The 20,819-nt window shown below is 40.6% G+C and overlaps 1 protein-coding gene and 1 pseudogene across 8 annotated transcripts in view; one reads left to right on the top strand and one right to left on the bottom strand.

Annotated features, from left to right (window-relative positions):
- Positions 1 to 774: 774 nt before the first annotated feature.
- Positions 775 to 874, bottom strand: LOC134518051 (U2 spliceosomal RNA; annotated as a pseudogene).
- Positions 875 to 3,077: 2,203 nt separating this feature from the next.
- CCSER2 (coiled-coil serine rich protein 2) overlaps positions 3,078 to 20,819 on the top strand; it is a 76,626-nt gene continuing 58,884 nt past the window's right edge. For 4 of the 8 annotated variants that reach the window (XM_063337704.1, XM_063337709.1, XM_063337708.1 and 1 more), the window contains exons 1-4: positions 3,078 to 3,178; positions 3,898 to 4,082; positions 17,991 to 19,464; positions 20,391 to 20,593. In XM_063337704.1, coding sequence (XP_063193774.1) covers positions 18,030 to 19,464; positions 20,391 to 20,593 — 1,638 coding nt within the window. In that variant the 5' untranslated portion in view covers positions 3,078 to 3,178; positions 3,898 to 4,082; positions 17,991 to 18,029. Of the gene's footprint in view, positions 3,191 to 3,897; positions 4,083 to 17,990; positions 19,465 to 20,390; positions 20,594 to 20,819 lie in introns of all 8 variants that reach the window. The other 4 variants (XM_063337706.1, XM_063337712.1, XM_063337711.1 and 1 more) reach the window with 2 other exon arrangements.

Here is a 20,819-nt window from a genome sequence, read left to right as displayed (position 1 = left end):
TGGCAAAGATTATTTTTATGAAGTGGTGTGAGGAAGGAGATGATTGTCCTCGCTTTGAGGCTGGCTTTAGCACCAGCAGACTAACGCAGGTTCATTGTAACGTAAGGGATAGGAAATACCAAGTTCAGATTTTGTAAAGAGTGTAGAACAAAGAGAGGGCAAATTTGAACAATCCTCCTTTCATTTTCCACTGGAATGAGGGAAAAGCATGAACTTCCAGTTTGCAGAAATACATGAAATGGAAACCAATCCAATGTTGAAAGAACGAACAGGGTTTCCCCTTGAAGCCGGTCTATGATACCAATACTGACTGAAAAACAGGCTTATTTACAATCATCAACAAGGTTCACACCGTGTGGCCGGTTGTTTACACCTATCTCATTACCATTACCTATCTGGAAGTCAGTTGAAACTAAGGAAGCCAGCAAGGTTATGGCTGGATACTCTCAAAACGCCTGTTCAACTATTACTATGAAAACTAGGCCTCCCTAGCGCTCCCTGCACCAAAGCTGCTCATTCTTCACCGAATTTTGGGGAAAGTGTGTCCTTGGCTCATGAAGCCCCTGGCCTGCAAACTGCTGGGGGCTGGGAGAATATTTGTGTGAATATTGCTATCTGCTCATCCAGCTCTTACGCTCTTCTCTGGGTGGTCAGTGTTACCCATTGCCGTGTCTCTGGTTTTTGGAGGCAGCAAAACGTCAGGCCAGCGAATGAAGTGGATAAAACAAGCTTCTACGTCCATCTCCCCGTGTAATATAAAGTCCATTTAATTCAATTTAGTATGAAATCAATGGAATATAAAGTCCTCAACCTGAAGACATATCAAATATTAAACTGATAAGAAAAGATACCGCACTTGATCATAGCTAGATCTCAGTCTGTAGTCTGTCAGTAGGAGTGCTAAGACTATCTTTTGAGTTAAGTAGTCAGAAGCTGGAGTTGTGCATGTAATGCTTCCCCTTTTTGAAGTTATTTTTCAAAAATTATGCATTCTGCTTGAAGACTGCATCTTGATCTTGAGGCCATATAAGCATTGTGGAAATCTGTTAAATGTCCGAACAGATAGTGGAGGCTCTCAAATCTGTCCTAAAATATCACCAGGTTGTTTTCTTCTTTTATATATGTACTTTTCTTTTAGAATTCTGTTTCATAATCAGTTTTGGATAGTAAAAGTATGAGCTGGAGTTAAAAAAGGTGGTTATACCACCACTTCCAGGTCAGTACAGATAGCTTATGTGCCTCCCTTGTATTGGCACAAGCATTCCTAGTCCTCTGATCTAGCCGAAAAGTACGATGACAGGGAACAATTTGTTCCTTGATCTCCTCCACTGTCCATTTGGGTATCTGACTAAGAGATGTGCCATGGAAGCTCCACAATTGCTTTGTGAGCTGATGCTTAGCGTATCAGGATTGAAGAAATACCTGCCAGCGCCTGCAGAAAGGCAGTGGGAAATTTAAGACTCCCCCAGTGCATCTTGTAATATCATTTCACCCTCCCAGTGAGTCTGTAATATAACTTCTTTTACTTTTGGGAAGGAAATGGAGAAGAAAGTTAGTTGGAAGAAATTTCAGTGGGAACAGTAAAATCGTTCTGATGAACAAAGTAGGGAAAAATCAAATCTATGCTAATGCAGAAGTTGATGTTTACATTAATGCTCAGGAGCTAAGAATGACTGAAAGGAAGGATGACTGTGTGGTTAAAGCAGTGACGCCTGACTCAGGAAATCTGAGTTCATTTCCTGGCTTTGCTATCTCTTTAGCTCTGCATGAGATATTTAATCTCTGCTTGCCTTTTTTTTTTCTTTCTTCCTGTACCACAAGGGAGTAATTATGCTTCAGATTGTTCTAAGAATAAGTGCATTAATGTGTCTGATACATTTAAGCGCAGGCAAAAAGACACACAAAAGCTTCAGTTGTCGTTCCTTATTTTTAAAAAGAGGCCTTTCTGCTATCTATGGGGCAAATGTACTGGAGTCTTCACGCCCTGTGCCTCGAAAGGTGAGGAGGCACTCGCAGTGCCTGGGTTGACATCTGTGCGCAGGTCTCACACCCTGGCAGCACGCCCGACTGCTAGTCAAGAGGCTGCGGCAAATGATGCTTATCAACTACAGGGAGGTTTTTATTTCTTCATGAACATAGCTTGAAGCTACCAGATGGCTTTCTGCCTCCGGCTGGCGCGGTGAAGCAGGCAGGCAAAAGTTCAGAAATATTGGCAGTCAAAACTTTTGAGGAAAATGAAACTTTGAAAATCTGAAGCACAGCAATACAGATGCAGCAGGTACGTGAAGGCAGCACGAATGTGAAGATCCTGAAGCACGGGAGATGCAGAAACACAACCCCCAAGCAAGCGTGCAGGCGGCACTGGGGTATAAATACCGAGTCAGCGAAACAATCCTGAACCAACTCATGTAACCACAGGCAAATAACTTCCTGAACCTCGCAGTTTTTGATACTTGGTCAGCACCTTCCGATTACTGCATTAGGCAGAAAATTCGAGGAAATTAAACTTGCAAGCCCTTCTGCCAGCACCAGCACAGAGACAGCCTGCTCACCCATGGGTTTGCATTGCGCTGCTGGCTGTGAGAGTCCTTCCAGGCTTTTCAAGCAGTTGGGACATTGGTGAGGCCTCTTTCCCCTGGGAGTACTCTCTGTGTCCCTGAGCCAGGACACTCACAGGCCTATTTCCGTTAACACTTTTTAACACCTAGATTTTCATTTGCATCGGTCAAAGGGCTCACTAGGGCAGACTGGGAGATGCAGCCAGTGGGGCTCGCAGGACCCATGGGGTGCAGAGTCAGGCGTGACACAGCGCCGAGGCGGCCCGGCGGGCGCGGCTGAGCCGCCATGTCGCTAGCGGAGCGGGCGCAGGGGAGGCGGGGGCTGTGAGAAGGCCGGTCGGCCGCCATGTCACTCCCCTCGCTGCCCTCCGCCGCCTCACAAGAACGGTTGGGCGGGGGGCGGTTCGCACGGCGCCTAACGGCCGGCGAGGCGTGGCCCAACGGCCGGGACGCGCGCGCCGCCCGCGCGGCGCTGACGTCAGGGTGAGGCGAGAGGCGCCGCCCCTCCCACCGCGGGGCGGGGCGGGGCCGGGCGGGGCGGGGCGGGCGGTACCTGAGGGCGCAGAGCGGCGGGGCCCTGCCCGAGGAGGGGACGGCGCCGGCCCGCGCCCGGCCTGGCGGTGAGTGCGGCGGTGGGGAGGGGATGTGTGCCGCCCCGCCATCCCCGTGCGCCCCCTTCCTCTCACTGGGGGTCTCCTCGCTGTAAGGCGGAGGGTGGGTGGAGGGGAGCGGCCGTTGCCCCCCGCCGGGGCTGGGGGATGCCGCGGCGTGGCAGGCCGCGGGGGACCGGGAAGAGCGGCGTAGGGTCGGGCGGGCTCCCGTCGGGCGCAGCCTTCACCTTTGGAGCGGCCTGAATGTCAGCCGAGGCTCCCGCGGCGCCGCCGGCGGCCCCGCCGCAGGGTCGGCCTCCGGGGCGCTGGCAGCGGGGCCGGCTTGGGCGGCGGAGTCCGGGGCTGGGTCCGCTACACTGGTCCCGGGGGTGAAAGGCGGTGTGTCACGGCGGGCCTGTCGCCGTGTGCCGCCCTCGGCTCCCGCTTTGCAGTGGTTTATGCGTCTTTTAATTCTCTGTTGGTTGAGGCATACCTGCAGGTGTATTAGGAAACAGCTGCTGAAGGCCTTGGTCGCAAAGATCTCTTTTATCCCCAAAAAGGGGAAGAAGCAAAAGTGCCCAGTATGTGATTGTTGAAAGACAACAGCCTAAAAATAAATAAGCAAAAAATAATGGTGGGATATCTACTTTAGCTATAATCTATTCAGATTTGGCTTATAACAGCAAAGAAATGTTACGTATGTTGTGATTTCGCTGTAATGACACTCAGACTTTGCTTTCATCATCCAGAGCCCGCTGTTAACATCGCGTTCTGTCAAATGTACTTTGACACGCAATGAAACGTAGGCAACTTCAGCCTTTAACTTTGAGTAGAAGGAAGTCGAGCTGTTTATCTTCAGTTAAAGAAAGCAAAACTGAATGGGAACTTTATGCTGTAGCAGAGCATTAGTGCCCAGGCCAGACAACAAACCAAGGTAAGGCTTATAGATCTGGTACATCATATAAAGATGTTTACCACTGTTCAGGGGAATTGGTTCAACTTTTAGGATTGGTGCTTCATATTTGTAGCAGATTTATTCCTGGTGTTTGTGGGCTTTGAGCCTGCATTTGATGCAGAATATAATTTTTTGTTACAAAGGTATTAAAAGCGAAATGAAGTTGGATCTGAGGTCTTGTTTTGTTATGTTCTTAGAATTGAGAACTGCTTTAACTATTCTCTGAAACTTTAAAAATATCTCTTCTGGAGTATTCGAAAATACAAAACTTCATCCTATTAGTGTGAGGCAGTAAATATTTACATTTTTTTGGTGATACTGAATGAAATTTGGCAGATATTTTCTCATGCGTATAATGATCACATAACTCTAAATTCTGTGGGTCCATTTTGAATGTAATGCCTCCAAGCTGAAGAGGGTAACAAACGGAACATTAGTAGCAACCAGCTACCTAAATGCTAACCAAGGAGCTACGTGAATGTACGACTTGCAGTAGAAAAAATGCTGTCAGAGTGGTTCCGAAGAATGTTTATCAATATGATGATAGGCGCTTTATATATATAAATATATAAAGGCAAAGTTTAATCTTTGCTTCAGTTAGTACTTTTCATTATTGAAATCCCAATGTTTGGGTTCCAAAAACTGCTGAGTATTGTCTTCTAATCGTAAAGCTATTTAAACAGTAGAAATGTTTCAGGTTTAGAAGATTTCTGTATTTACATTTTTGACCACTGTAACACCTTGTGTTTCTGAACTGAAGTAACAATGTATATCAATGTAGAAAAAAATGAATAGTAATGATCTCAGTTAACATAATGATCTCATTTAACATATTGTTATACTAATGAGTAATCCTGTTTAATGGAACCGTTCATGTAAAAGCTTGCTGGAGTAAAACCTATTACTTTTGGACCTGATCATCCTTTAAGAGGGATTGGTTATTTGGAATAAACCAGTTACAAAGAAGTGTTGGCACGGGCTCTTTAGATAAAAAGCCATTATGCCATCAGTCTTCAGATGAATGTTGCTTGCCTAAAAGTGTTAGAAAGTGCGGATCACTGAAAATGGAAGAGATGAAGGAATAAAAGGTAGCCAGTTGCAGCACTTCTAGCCACTGTCTGGAAGTGTAAACAGAAGTACCGTTTTCTTAATTAGAAGCTTTCAGACAGGGTTAAACTCTGTGCCAACAGGGATACTAAGAAGATCAAAATACTAATGGTGCTTTTGATAATTAGGTTTAAAATCCTGTATTGTGTTTCAATTGGAGCAATAAAAAAAGCTTATGTAAATCTTTGGATACCTGAATGCATGTATGTTACAATAAAATCCCAACAGCATTAAAATAATTATTCCAAAGATGAAGTTCAGCTAGTCAGTGTAGGTCTTTGCATTTCTTCGTCCCTCTGGGACACATACTCCAGCTCACTCTTAAACTTCTATCAAATAGATGCTTTTGGAAGACATTCTGAGAATATTGTTTCCTCCTTGATCAAAAGTAGCTTGATTTGCAGAGATCTGGACTTTGCTCGCTAGCTATTCTCTATCTTTTCTAAAGGGAGGATTCAGCTGGAGCAGTTCTGGTGATAATATCCTATAGTAAGTGAAGCAAGAAAGTCTACTCAGGGTGGGGGATACTTATCCCTGGTCATGCGGGGAACTGGTGTCACAAGTTCTCAATAAAATGCCTTTTTCACTGCAGATTGTTGGGATTTTCATGAGCACTTAGTCTGTGATGAGTTGAGGTAGTCTTCTGCAGAGTGCATTTTAATGGCTTTGATTGAAGCAGAAGTATGGTTAATGTTGGCAAGGTTCTCGCTGCAAGGAGGCTTGGCTTCTTAGCCAGAGGAAAATGGCTGATAAGGTTTTACTTTTATGTGGTGGTTGAACAAGTTATAGATCTGGAATAACCCTTAATTTGCAAACAATTTCTTAATTTTCTCCCTGAAGCAAAAGAACTCCTATGCTTTTAGCCTAATTAGCCCAGATGGCTTGTGACACACAGAGCACAAGTTAAGTGGTGTGTCATGGGAGAATTGAATATCCTAGGTTCTCTTGACTCAATATCACGTGTACTTTGAGCTGGAGATTCAAGAGTCTCTTCTAGATTGGTATAGAGATTCAAACGTGAATTTATATGGCACTTCAGCTCATGTTCCTTTTGTGAATCATATTAAAGATAGGTTTTATTTAAATGCATTTTCCTGATTTTATATGATGAAATTATTAGATAAACTTGTGGATCAGTATTTTTGATGACTTGAGGGAAGCTATGACTTTTAACTAACCTTCATCTCAGTAAGGCAAACTTGCGTAGGTAGAAACTGGGCAAGGTCAAAGCTACTGCTCTTAGTAGCAGGAGACTTGAGGAAAGGAGCAGAATCCTTCGTCCTTCAGAGCATTGTCCATCAGTAAACAGTTTAAATAAAATAAAAAAATAAATCCTAATCCCTCTCTGTGTAAATCTTTCAGTCTCTGAAATGGTAGTTCATAAAAATAACTCTTTACCATGACTAAATTTGAGATCTTGATTAAACAAAACAAATCATATGTATCAACTTCCTTTAAATTCAAGTAAAATGTGAGCATAGATGACTGTCTCTGTGTAATTCTGTAAGGTAGTGTGGAAGAAACTGATCCTATGGACAAACTGTCACTAGTAACTGAAGTTACACGTCAGTTTCTTTGAGAACCCTTTTTTTTTTCAGTTGCAAATGTGTAAGGATAACAACTATCTGTGTCTTCTACACTGTAGAAAACTGGCCTTGATAGGTGCACTCAGATATAACTGTTTATGTTCATGTATCAAAAAATCAGTAAGAAAATACAAAACACACTTTAAATACTTACAGGAGGCTGCCAGTCTGTGGTTAAAAACATGTTGATGTTTGTTATGCTGTGGCAAACTTGCAAAGTTGTTTGGAACTGGAATATTTTTAGAGCATTTAGTTTTGAGACTGGGAACTGATTTATAACCATGGTATCATAGACTGTAAGCTGTAAGTGTCCAGCACTAGTGAAATGAAATTCAATAGCAAGAAAGTGGCACTTGGAAGATGTGGTTCAAAAATAAGAAAGTTTCAACTGAAAGCTATAATACGCTAGTACCTGGCTGCGGTATTTTTGGTTAAGGGTGGACGTTGAAGTCAAACTTCACTTCAAAGAATCCGAGTAGTTCAGTATCTTCTTGAAAGCACATAGATATGAAACAAACCGATTGATATAACTGATATGTTTGGTAGCAAGGAGGGCAGAAATCGGTGGCCAGTTCTTGCAGTGTAGGGAGTTAACAAGTAGTTTTCCTCAGAAATCTGTGCAAGGCTATGAAATAATCTTTAAAAGAATTATTAGGAGGACTCTGGAACTCCTTGCTTAAGGCAGCGGTGGATGGAAAACATTTGGGGTCTCGAGGACAGGTTGGACAAGATAGTGGAGGAGAGATCTGTGGAGGGTTCATAAACAAACCACATAGTGTTTTCAAGAAATCCTGTGAATTGAAAGTAGTTGAAGGTTGAGGAATTCACATTCTGTGTTTGCCCTGTTCATCCTCTTCCCAGTGTGGTGTGTGTGTTTTTGGTGGTTTTTTTTTTGTTTTTGTTTTTTTTTAAGGCTACCACAGGAGACAATGTAACTTTTTATTCATCACCTTTAAAATAAGATTGGCTGCTGAAACTGTATGGCTGAGCTGTGGAATTGAATCTGGACAGTTGAATCTCATGATCCAAACCCAGAGAAATAATATGATTTATGTAATATTTCAAGCTTATCCAGGGTTCACTTTCTCTTTTTCATGAGAGAAGTTTTAGGGATTTTCTTTGTCAGTCCTTTTTCTAGTTTTGTTTTTTTTTTTAATCCAGCAGTGGCTGACTTAACAATATGATTTAAAAAAAAATAAATCTGTAGCAGTGGTTTGACATGTTCTTTTCTTAAGGTTGTGATCTGACAAAAACTATGTTAAAATAGCATTGGCAATAGGTGGGAAATAAATTCCCAAAACTATTTTCTTCTGGATTCCTACTGATGTTTCTTGTCTAGTCTTGCTCAATTATCACCTGTGAACCTCTTCAGGCTTACTGAAGTTATCTCAGTACCAGTGAGTCAATGAATTACATGCAGTCTCCTTCAATTATCTCTGCTTGTCATTCAGCTTAATTTATAACTAGAATTCTTATTCAGGCAGCAGTAGAAAGAATGAGCATGTGTGACTGGAGGGGGAAAAAATAATCTTATGTATTGGTGGTAAGCACAGCCTTGTAGCAGATCTAAACTAATGGGAATTCTTAATCTTAAATTACTAACATAAATAAAGTGTTCAGTGGTGGTTCAGGCAGGTAGTATTGTTTTTGTCACTAGTCATTATATAATCACTACAAAAATGTATTGAACAATATCTGTTTGTTACCACCATAAGAGGGGTTTAGCTCAAGATAGCTCAGTGATCTTATATGGAGAAGATGCATCAGATGAATAAACAAACTGTAGGAGTACAATGGACAAAAGTCTAAAAAGTGATATTTCCATCTATAATCAGTTGTATTCAAAGTTTCACTTGGTTGCCAGCCTGCTTGTTCTTATCAGCAAGAAAATCCTGCTCCAGGTGGCGTGCGTTACTCGAGTAGCACAAAAGGGTAACTGGAAGCTGACACTTTAGTTTGTTACTGAATCAATGGTGAAGTTAAGTCTTTCCTAGTAGAATTAGAGACAGGAGTGGTGTGTTTGAATCTTTTGGTGACAGTGGATAGTTCCGAGGGAAAAGGGAGGCTCTTCTATTTTCAGTGAAATATTTGCCAGACAACAGCAGATAATTCCTACTTGTTTGCAGAGTTGCTTTTATGTCTGAACTCGGAGACAGATTAGTCTGTTCTGTAAGAATAAATTGAGAAAGATTGAAATTACCAACATGAAATGTTGTTGCTGAAGGAATAATACCATCAGCAAAAGCAGTGATCTGTTTCTGCTCTCAGTTGCTTTCATACTGACATAATCACAAAGTTTTTGAAAGGAGAGATTGCGATCTGCCACTTCACCTCTAGAAAGCTTGGGTTCTAGGCTGCAATTGATGTTTGGGATTGTTCAGTCAATCTTAACTACAGCATAGAATCTAATTTGCCTTTAAAACCTTTCTGAAAGGCAGCTATCTACGTCAAATGGGAAAGACCAGGGGCAATCCCAAGCACTGATATAGGCTGGGCAGCGACTGGCTTGAGAGCAGCCCTGAAGAAAAGGATTTGGGGATGCTCGTAGACGGGAGGCTCAACGTGAGCCATCAGTGTGCACCAGCAGCCCAGAAAGCCAATCGTATCCTGGGCCGCATCAGGAGAAGCGTGGCTAGCAGCTTGAGGGAGGCGATTCTCCCCCTCTACTCCACTCTCGTGAGACCCCACCTGGAGTCCAGTTCTGGAGCCCCTACTACAAGAAAGATATGGACATGCTGGAACGTGTCCAGAGAAGGGCCACCAGGATGATCAGAGGGCTGGAGCACCTCTCCTATGAGGACAGTCTGAGAGAGTTGGGGTTGTTCAGTCTGGAGAAAAGAAGGCTCTGAGGAGACCTTATAGTGGCCTACCAGTATCTTAAGGGGGCCTACAAGAAAGCTGGTGAGGGACTTTTTAGGATGTCAGGTAATGGTAGGACCAGAGGGAATGGATTAAAACTAGAGATGGGACGATTCAGACTGGACGTTAGGAAGAAGTTCTTCACCATGAGGGTGGTGAGACACTGGAACAGGTTGCCCAGAGAGGTGGTGGAAGCCCCATCCCTGGAGGTGTTCAAGGCCAGGCTGGATGGGGCTCTGAGCAACCTGATCTAGTGGGAGGTGTCCCTGCCCATGGCAGGGGGGTTGGAACTAGGTGATCTTTAAGGTCCCTTCCAACCCAAACCATTCTATGATTCTATACATGTACACATGCACTTTCATATACACAATCATGGGCCATCTTCCAGGATAGCAATCTTGTCAAATACATGCAAGTGTTAAGACAGCATAGGAGAGTAACCTAGATATAGAAGTGCTTTATAGTCCCAGTACTTCTGTGTGTGTGTGTTAATAATGCTTGAGTAATATGATAGTTTAGTTCTTTTATTCACTGTAGCTGTTCAACTTTGTCTTTAGGTTGCAGAGCATTAGATCTTTAAGGCAGACAGACAGCGTATGTCTCTTCTTAGTTTGGTTTTCCCTTTTCTGTTTATTATCCTTGCAAATTTGGTGACAATTTAAAGTGAATGTCATCAAAGAATTGAAGCAAATAGAGGCTTTTTGTATCTCTCCACAACCAAAGATTTTGAGAACAATACATCTTTTGCAGTTTAAGAGCTGTTAAGCTACTCTACTGAAGAAGCTTGGTCTACATGATGTGCTCACTAAGGTTGAATCTGTTGAATTGGTGCTGTTAACAGAAAGCTGTTCCTTGTGTAACATAACAAATGAAGTAATCCACATAATTTAATTCCTTCTAGCAGAATTGTTTCTGTGTTGAAGCTAAGTATATCAGTCATGATTATGTCAGTTGTTTCTGCTTCTGATTTATTACAGAGTATCCCGACCACGTCTTACAGTGCTTTGAAAGCTGTTCTTAGGGTCAGCATGCCTAATGTGGTGTTTTTGTCAGCTGTGCCTTGTGCTCTCTGGATTTCCAGTGAAAGCCTTGCTGTGTTATGGATCTTGTGTTTTGAAGAGTTGGTTTTGCAGGTGCAGAGTTGACATCGCTAGTTCAGATTTAACAAGGTACGACTCTGCTACATTTGGATGAATGATAAGAAGAGTGCACAAAAGCAAACTTAAGGAAAGTCACATGTCTGTCAGTGACTGAGCCACCTTTAGCTCTAACTAAAGGCACTTTGCAGAAATTTGACAAAGTCAGAGTAGACCTGTGCTTTATCTCCGCTGTGTCAAGAAGAGTAGATCTTTTGAAGGAGAGAGTTGATGACTTCCTCCAAGAGGGTCCATCAGATGATTGGCAGCTTCAGAGAGGAGTTGTGCCTCTGCAATGCTTTATTTCAATTGCTAGCTGACCTCAGTCCCTGAGAACAGTTAGGCTGTCAGCACTAACGCAGAAAAGAGTAAGTGTCACTGCATTTCATGTCTCATTTATGAATGAACTATAACAATGTAAACATTTAAGAGGAACATGCAAGTGCACTGTTTCAAGTCTATTTCTTCCTTTTTACAGGCACCGATATTCTCTTCTATTGGCAGTAATATGTCCAAGCCCTCAAGTATCTTCGTAAATCTTCTTTTCTTTGTACTGGAGCTGCTCTCTTGCTGCAGCTGGCTAAGCATCTGGACCTTGACTGCTTTCTGCCTTATTAGTCATGTAAGAATGCCAAAAATCAGGGCAAATTTACTTATTTGAGAAAACTTAGCATAGGTCTTACTTGTAAAATTTTTTTTAATAAAATTTAGGGTTTTATGATAACTCAAATCCTGTTTTGCTTCAACCTTTTGGTAAGGTTTGATGTAAAAATGGGGTTTAAAATGTATAGTCTCTATTTTACTAATATGCAAAGCACAAGCGGGCAAACTATTACAAAGCATACATTTCTGGGCAGATAGCACTTAGCCCATTTTTTGTTACTTGCGTTGCCTGATATTCAATGCATTAATGGCAGAGTGAATTGAGAGTGTGGCCCTAAGGGATGTGACTGGAGTTTTTGATTCTGGGAGTATTCTGGTAGCTTTCTTCTACAAAATAGAGCTGCATTTCCCTGTTTCCTTTTCTCCAGTAAGTGCTTGTGTCCTCTAGCCTTACAAAGCATTAACAAACCGTATTCTGATGAATAACAACAATGCTTTTAAAGATTGCAAGGAATGTCATATCTTTTTGCTGTATTTACTAAAGATACTGTTCAATGTTAGAAATACAGAAGCCCCAATCTCTTCACTTATTCTCTCCTCCCTTTATCTCTATTCGTTATCATGCTCTGCTTATATTCCTTGACCCTAGTGCATTCTGACTGACAGTAAATAAAATTCAGCACGACAGTAAATAAAATTCAGCACAACAGCAGCTTGGATAACTGGTTTGCTTGGTGTTTGATAGATCAAATTTTACAAGCGGGTAGAACATAAGCATACCTAAGCGTGAGGGAAGAAGAATAGAAAAGGACTTACCTCTAAGCTCTCTGAGATCTGGAAACAGAATCTTACAACTTCGAACACAGAAGAACAAAATGATTTCAGAGAAACAGAACAATAAGCATTAAGTGTCTTGGAATTTCTTACTCTCTGACTGTGGTACCTTCAAAAGGCAGACTGTCAAGGATGCTAGTACTTATCACTATGCAGTTTGGACATAGGAGAGGGAGAGACACTAAAATTCATGGATGCCTTCATAAAGCACTGGGAATTGATTCAAGAACAGAGGTGTTTAGGAGACACTGAAGAGAGGACAAGGATGGCAGGCTTGGAGGATTTTACTGCAGAGCTGATAAATCTTACTGCTTCTTGGAGTTGAGAGAAGGCAGCTTTTTTGACTGAACTGGAGCCTGTCTGTGCAGGGTAAATAACACAAAAGCATATGCGACAGTTGTAAATACTCAGCACTTCCATCTTGGAGCCATCAGAATTTCTAGTTGTATTCTGATTCCGCTTAATTCATACAACATGCACAATTTCCTCAGGATTCATCTTCTTTAATTCCTCAGGGCTTGTCCTGCTCAGAGCAGGTGTTTGCTAGCTAGATCTCCTGCCAGTTTCTTTCATTCTGTTAAGCTCCCGCGGTCCTCTTAAAGCTGAAAATTAACTTGCAGCCGTGCTACATGTCTTGTGGTGTTCCGAAGTACTTGCTAAAGAAGCCTTTTGCTGCATCTGTTGCAGGGGCCTCCCTGATTTTTCTCTTATGTCATTCAGTACCTCCCTACGTTGGTGGAAATAAGATATTTTCACATAACTGCCCTAAAGCATTTTTTAAGTACACTTTCATGAAAAGTAGTTCTTATGGTATGCCTAAGTTTCACTAAGAAAGTTCTGCTTTCTTCGTGTCCTGAATAGAAAAATAGATAACTAAAAGTTGTGGTGTTAAAACCCAGAGCTGTACAGAGGTTGTTTTTTATAAGCGATGCACAGTGGACAGAGTTGAAATACACCTGCACTTAAATTCACAAAGGCCGTGTGGTATATGCAGATTCAGCAGATGATAATTACAAGTAAACAACAATCTTTTTTTCAAATTGGCAAGGCTTTGGGGTGTTTTTTTTTGTGTGTGGAGGGCGTCTCAGTTATCATGAAAAGCAGTGTGAAGTTAAGAGCAGCTGTTGTGAAGCATGTCCGTAGCACCCTGAAGAGCTGGTTTTGTCTCAGATTTCAGCAGGGCTCTCCCGTTAGAAGTGTGGTGCAGAAAACAGGATATAATTGTTACTTGAGGTAGTAGACTGTGCCTGCCTCAAACCATCCACTTGTTGCCTGCCACTTGCTCTTCAGTTCCCAAGGGTAGGCTTCACTCATTTTCTGTGCTGCTTGGGCAGTAGTTAACAGGTCTTTTCTCAGCCCTGATGTAGTGCTGTGGCCAAGTAAGCTTTTTGCTCTGTGCTGTTTGCATACTAGAAAAGGGCTTTTGGTTTCTAGGAAAAAGAATGAAGGGCCCTGGAAATTCTAGCACTGTAGAGTTGGCAAGATAAATATGCATGAATATTGGTAAACTGCTGCTTTAGATCACCTGTCACTGAGCCGAACAAGTAGAATTAGGTAGTATCTTAATTCTTAGGCCTTCTGCAGAAGGCAAATAATAGGAGTATAAGGTCTGGCTTGGCAAATATGGTCATTAAACTTCATTGGCTTCAGTAACATCTAGCACATGATGGCAGAAATATGAATAATTAATTTATTCACAGAACTTCATAGCAGTTGTTCTGTCAGTCTGCCTATACCAGATACCATTAATAATTGGTGTTTGCTAATATATGGACACCGATGGACATAATGTTTCTGGGTAGGTAAGGAAACTTGTGTGCTGCTGTAGCCCGCAGCTTCTTACAGACCTACAGGAAAGTACCGTTTTTGTTATCCAGCAGTAGTAAGGAGGTGTTGACTACCTTCGTTTTCCAGCACAATCCTGTTACACAAATTTATGTTTGTCTCTGCCTCAAGAAAAAAATTCTTCACCCTGGGGAGGAAGTAGCACTCTGAAGAGCATCTCAAGTTAGCTACTCAGTAGTTCTGTTTAGGTGGCCTTTAAATTGCAAAGAAGAATGAAACATACATCTGAAACTGTTGGCATAGCAATAGTTCCACAGAATTGCTCTCGTCTGTCACCAGTCTGTCAGAAATGTTTCATTCGGCAGCTGTTTATTCCACACTGCTATGACAATAGGAGGGGGATTTGGTCCCACTTGTAGTAATCTGTTTGGAACTTGAAAATGCTGTTAGCTCTCTGATGGCATAGAGCATAGGGATCACAATACTTTACATTGCCCCAACATTGAAATGTATGAACCTTAAGCTGTCTTCTGCTCTAATAATCATTCCACAACTTGCAGGGTGGAGTCTCAGATGCAAAACTAAACTTTGCTGAGAAGCTAATATATAGGAAATGGTCTTCCTAGTCTTGTTGAAACAGACTGTGAGTGAAATAAAAGTGAATGTTGTGTTTGCTAGTTGAAGCTAACATTGGAGGATCTTGTTGAGGTGTAAATAATCCTATACAGAAAGCACAAAGAGTGAGAGTGAATATCCTTTTGCTTATCACCAGGATCTTGAATATCCTTGAAGGTAAGGATGTAGCAGCTTTCCAGTTAATTCAGATTATACTTCAGGGAGGGTCTGTAAGTTTTAATTCCTTTTCCCTGGATCATTATGTAAGACTAGGCTCTCTATAATTAGCTTAATTCCCGATTAGGCTTGTGTGCACTAGATAATGTGTTTCCCGAGGCAAAGCATACATGACTCCTTTGCCCAAATGTCTGTTTTAAAAAATCCATAGACTGCTGAAGTCTCAAAATAGTTTGAATTTCTTTATAATATAGCAGAATACGACTTAAAATGTATTGAACCTGAGTTTTGTGGGATGCGGAAATCATACTGTAACTTGCAGGTATTGTGCTTCTTGATAAGGGGATTTCATTGTTAGGGTAGTGTAATTTCTAGTAGTAAATATATATCAATATTGAGGATGTTTAAGAGAACTTCATAAGAAAATTTCCCATTTTATGGGAAAAGTAACATCTGCCAGACGTGATACTGTTGAGTTTTGGGTGTTTTTTTTTCCTGTGGCATTGTATTTCAAGGAAACAAATGCAACCTCGAATTGAAAAGGTGACACAGTAGTTACAGTTAATAAAAGACAGACAAGTATTGCTTGTCTTTTAATTTAATTATCTCAAGTGTTTTAAGCAATCAGTACAGTTTTCTTGAAAATAATGTTTTGTCCTTCCCTAATTAAGGATAAATGAGCAAGCACCCTTCCTAGCAAACTGAAAGGTCTTTTCAAGTTTAATTTGCAGCACTTGGTGGAGGATTAAAGTAATCTAATTAAATGGCCTCATTTAAATTTTGCAGTCACCTAAGAGATGGTAGACAGATGTGAATGGGAATTATCCATAAAGCATGAAAGTTAAATTAGCAGCTTTCTAATTGAACTTTTTTAATTTGGAAGGTTTCTTTACAAGACTTGAGCCTTTTTGTTGGAGTTGGATTATCTTTTGATAGATCTGCAGTATGATTCTTGCTGTGAATGAATTCATTATGATGTTAAAGGCCATTTTTTATGCATGGAAGTTTTTTTTTTAAAAAAGTGTACTTTATTGTCTCTACTCCATATATTTGACATAAAGTAATTATCTTTAATATCAAAGAATAATGATTTTTTTCATTTGTAAGAAACACAGGTAAATGGTAGGCAAGTTTCTTTACTGTGGGTACAGATACATGAATGAGATGCTGTGAACGCTCTTCTTAGTCGACGGTGTTGGTTATAGTGTTTTTGAGATAAGTCTAATGTTAGATACGTAAATTCACATACAGGCACATATTATACATAGAGTTTAATGTTTTGCTGTTGCTGGGGGGAAATACTTTTGTGCCTCTTCGTTACGCCTAGGTGAGGGTTATGTCTCCAGTGTGCAAGACTGCACTTGGTATTTGAAAACTCTGGATTTGTGCGTTTCCAAATGGAAATGTGCTCTACCAGTTGTAGGATGTGGATTCTGATATTTTCACTACCCGTAAGACCCCCTAAAAAGCCATGTCTCTGAGTATGTTTCTCTTTGTATCTTTTTAATGAAGATCTACTTCCAGAAGTACAGCTGTGGGGCATCCTATTCATTTACAAAATCCTAAGGGTACTTCAATTTGCATGAATTTAATGCCACTTTGATTTTTATCTTAAGTGTTTCTTAGTGAGGTCTTGCAGCTTGGGGAGTGACTCACTTCAAGGTAATGCTTGCTGTGGTTACAAAAGGTATTTTCTGTACCTTGAGTAAGTATAATGTTGTTTGCTGTGTGTTGATTCTCATCATGATTGCTATGGTTTAAGAAAAATTCAGGGTTTTTTTCAGTCCTGCCAGCTATGTTACGTGTAGGTCTGTGAAAAGAGAAACACGGCTAATAGTTTCAGGGAATGACATGCGAATGACTGAAATTCTGTGTCTTTACACTGTTGTAAGACCACTGGGTGGCAAAAGCAAGATATCCTTTTACAACTGTCTTGAAAAAACAGAAATCTGGTCTTGCAAATGCAGAATTTAACATAAGAGTAAAACTTGTCTTAAGATGCAACATTGAAACTTGGAGACTTCTCAAGGCCTTATTATCTTATTTGCAAGTCTTTAATAATAGCATTTAGATGAGTTGTTTGTATTGTATAGCCAGGCAAAACAACAGACTAAGTACTGTACAAAAGGGTGATACAGGCATAAATTGTTGTCCAAATAGTAGGACGGGTATGTAGGTGAGAGTGGAAGAGACAAAAAGCGGTATATCAAAGCAAAGAGGTTGAAATTCTCAAGGCAAAAATTTTTTTGAGGCAAAGATATGCGTGTAAAGCAGGTACGGCTTTATAAAGTGAATGCGATATAAAATTGCCCAAAATGACATGACTATAAGTTGAGATACAACAAATCTTCATTAAAGGCTGCAGTGGAGTCCCTGTATTCCAAATCAGGTGTATGGGAGAGAAATTCAAGATATAAGGGACTGTATGAATGCTATAATTATGTTTTTATCTCATACTTTTTTAGCTAGAGTTATGTCTTCATGTATCACTGCACAGAATTAAAACTTCTAAATTTGCTTACTAACACTGACCTTACACAACTGTTGCCCTGTACTGCAAGTCTTGTACATGAATAAGATGATGACCAAAATAGACTACAGTTTCCATACAAAGAGTAAAAAATGGCTAGGAATGTTCCTCTTGAATTAGGAATATCAATAAGATATGGAAAAAAAATGCTGTGGTGAAGGAGGATGATGAGTGATTATTTTGTATCTCATCACATAGACATTGTGGAAACTGACAAAAAAAAATTTAAAAAAAATAGCTTTTTGTCAGACTTTGTTATAGTTTGTAAGGTTTTACATTGCTGTCTTAAGTGTTTAACTTAATAATTGTAACACAATTGAAAAATTCAGTTTGCTCAAATAAGGTAAATGGGGAAACAAAGCCCCAATCCCTTTTTAAGCTTATTTTATAGATTTCAAAAGGAAGAACAAAAAAAAATGGCAGTTTATTTAACTAATGAAAGTTGGGCGAGGGAGGTGTGACCTGAATAATATATTACTGCCAAGTAGCTCCTAGTGACAGATACTTCTGTGGTTCACAAAGTTTGTCTGGGTTACTTTGTATCACCATGGTATAGTTAGGCCCAGGAATGTGGTAAACATAGATGCAAATGTATATAAAATTATGTTGTCTAATGTGTGGTTCAGGTCTGATATTCTTTTTTTCTTTTCCTTAGTTTCAAGCACTGTTTAAGGACCAATGTGCCCAATAGCTCATGGAAGAAAAAAATCAAATCAGGACATCCTTGGTTTCCAGGCTACCGAAATATGGAACGAAAACTTTAGGAAGTGTTTTGCAACCTACGCCAAATGGGACGGCTGTTAGTTTAGCAGGGAATAATGGTGGTAAAAATTTCGGCAAGCACAATGGCACTGTTCGCATGTCTTCCTTTTCTTTCAACTGGAAAAAATCAAATAAATACCAACTTCATGATCAAAGTGGGAGAGAGACTGACTCTAAACATAACTCTAATGAAAAATTAATTGATTCTGAGAAGTATTCTCAGTCTCAAGGAGCATTGGGTAATGATGTGCTCAGGGTGGGTTTGAACAATACTGCTTCGGTTGCATCAAAAGCAGCAAAGCAAACCAATATGTTTGTATCTTCTACTGAGGAATTAAACCCAAAGTCTTTGTCTGGACTCTCTAGTTCAGCAAAATTTGCCAAAGGTACCCTGTCAGGAAGGACCTCATATTCTGGACTCAGTGCTCCAAAATCACATTTAAATGGATTTTATGGAAATAGGCCCATGGTAGGTTTGCAGAGACCTAGAGCTAATTCCAGTGCCACACGGACAAGTTCAGGCGAAAGTCTGGCTCAATCTACAGACAATACTAGGGCTTTTTCCTGTGAAAAAATGGTAAGGTCGCAAAGTTTTTCACATTCCATTCAGAATTCTTTCCTTCCCACTGCATCTTTAACCAGGTCACATTCCTTTAATAAAGCTGTGGATCTTACAAGGCCTTATCATAGTCAAAATCTAGCTGCCAGGACATCTCAGAGGTCAACTTTGTTGTCAAGAAATGCACGTCAGTTGGATGTACCCAATGGAAATGAACCTATGAAGTATGGATTTACCAGGACCTACTCTGGTGTGTCAGCTCCTTCAAAGAAGCCCCCACTGTCGAATGGATCTGGGTCAGCACCTTCTTTTGGATACAGATTAAGTCGGCCTTCTCTGCTGAAGCCTACCAGGCAGCGATTTGCTGGAAATATCGTTGTGGATGGCAGCAAAAGTACAACTTCTGACACATGCATCGTGGAGAACTCTGAAATTTCAACAAATATTACAAGAGCAATTGAGAAAAACAGTGTTATAGAGAGCAATGCTCAAAGAACAGAATCTGATGAGGGCCTGCATGAAAGTATGGGAAAACATGGGTCAAAAGTCATGTGTATGAGCGATGATGGAGATGAAATATCTATATCTTCTTTGTCATCCTCTGAAAAAAATGACTTGAGTGAAGACTTCAGTGATGATTTCATAGATATAGAAGATCCAAACAGAACTATACAAATACAGCAAAAGGAGAGCAGCCTTCAAGAGTTAGAGCATGGGAGCGTAACATCCATCGAGCCATTCACTTCCCTCAAGGGAAGTGGAGGATCTTGCTGTAATGCTGATGACTGGCTTGATATAAACGTGTCTGGTAAATACTTTGTTATGTTCTGTTTGAAATTCTAGGTACTAAATCAAGATTCTGAAACTGTAATTAAGTTGTTCTATATAACTGCCCATTGCTTGTGAATTGTTTCAGGATGGAACTTGGCTCTATGCAGGCCCATTTATTTTCTTACAGTGCTTTTTCTGCATGATAGTTATCTTTCCCAAGCCTGACTTTGAAGAGCTCTTTCTTCAGGATAAGAATGAATGACACCTCCTTTAACCACGCTTGCAATATGGTTGTGGGCTTCCTCATATCCTTGCTTTGCTATTAATTTCTCTGGGCTGGTGATCGTTTAAGAAAATTTCTCCCCCCAACCCTGCCTCTGTAGGCCTAGAACTGCTGTAACTGCTTCTGTGTCATGGGAATAAGTGTAGGGTATGTAATTAAATCAGTTACATTATAAATAGGAATGCCATTTTTTGGGGGGGGAGGGGGAGAGCTGTTTTTCCAGATGCATGCTATATTAATTATTTAAAGACTAGTGGAGGAGACAGCAGATGTTTTTAAAAGCCACGTTTTCAAGTCTCTGATGGGCTTCTCGTAGTACACATTCGTTTTGAGAGAAGTTACAGTTGAAAGTTTGTATCCAAAGGATCTATGTTTGGACCCACTATGTAATATGATAAAAAGATACAGAATTCTAGAAGGTAGCTTTCACAATGGGTGAATTAGTGCAGTGTAAAAGGCTAACAAAGGTGTAGTTTAGAAGGATACTTAGTTGTAGCTACCAAACCAGCTTGAGCTTTTTTCCCCTCTAGGCTGAGTGAACAATACTGTCGAATGCTTTCAAATATTTCTGTTACAGTACAGTTTCAGAAAAGTTAACGCACCAATTATATGCATCTTAACTGTTATTTTTGTAATATTGGATTGGTTTTGGGATCTTAACTATTCCTGTTTTCTTTAAGCAGTGGATGACAACAGCGAAAGCACGAAGCATACTTCTGAGAACGTGATTTCTCCGGAGGTGAATTACAGAGCTGGGTCCTCTTTTGAGCTTTCTCCATCTGACAGCTCTGATGGCACGTATATGTGGGATGAAGAAGGGTTGGAACCTATTGGGAGTGTCCATCCATGTGGAAGTTATGAGTCTTCAGAAATGAACAGCATAGTACGTATTTGCATGCATAATTTGCATAATTATAGTGTTTTGAGTTTATTGCTTATTAACTATGTTTTAAAAACAGAATTAATTTATTTTTTTACTTCATAATTGTTTCCTCTTTTCTCTGTCGTTGATAGCTTTTTGAAACTTCTTGTTTAGGAACTCCTGTTTCTGGACAGGTGACTTTGATTAGGCTGTTTACATATGTTATTCTTTTTCCTTATTCTCAAGT

The sequence above is a fragment of the Chroicocephalus ridibundus genome, chromosome 6, assembly GCF_963924245.1.
Source record: "Chroicocephalus ridibundus chromosome 6, bChrRid1.1, whole genome shotgun sequence".
Lineage (NCBI taxonomy): Eukaryota > Metazoa > Chordata > Aves > Charadriiformes > Laridae > Chroicocephalus > Chroicocephalus ridibundus.
Note: the sequence above shows the minus strand (reverse complement) of the source record. Positions and strands in the feature narration are given on the sequence as shown.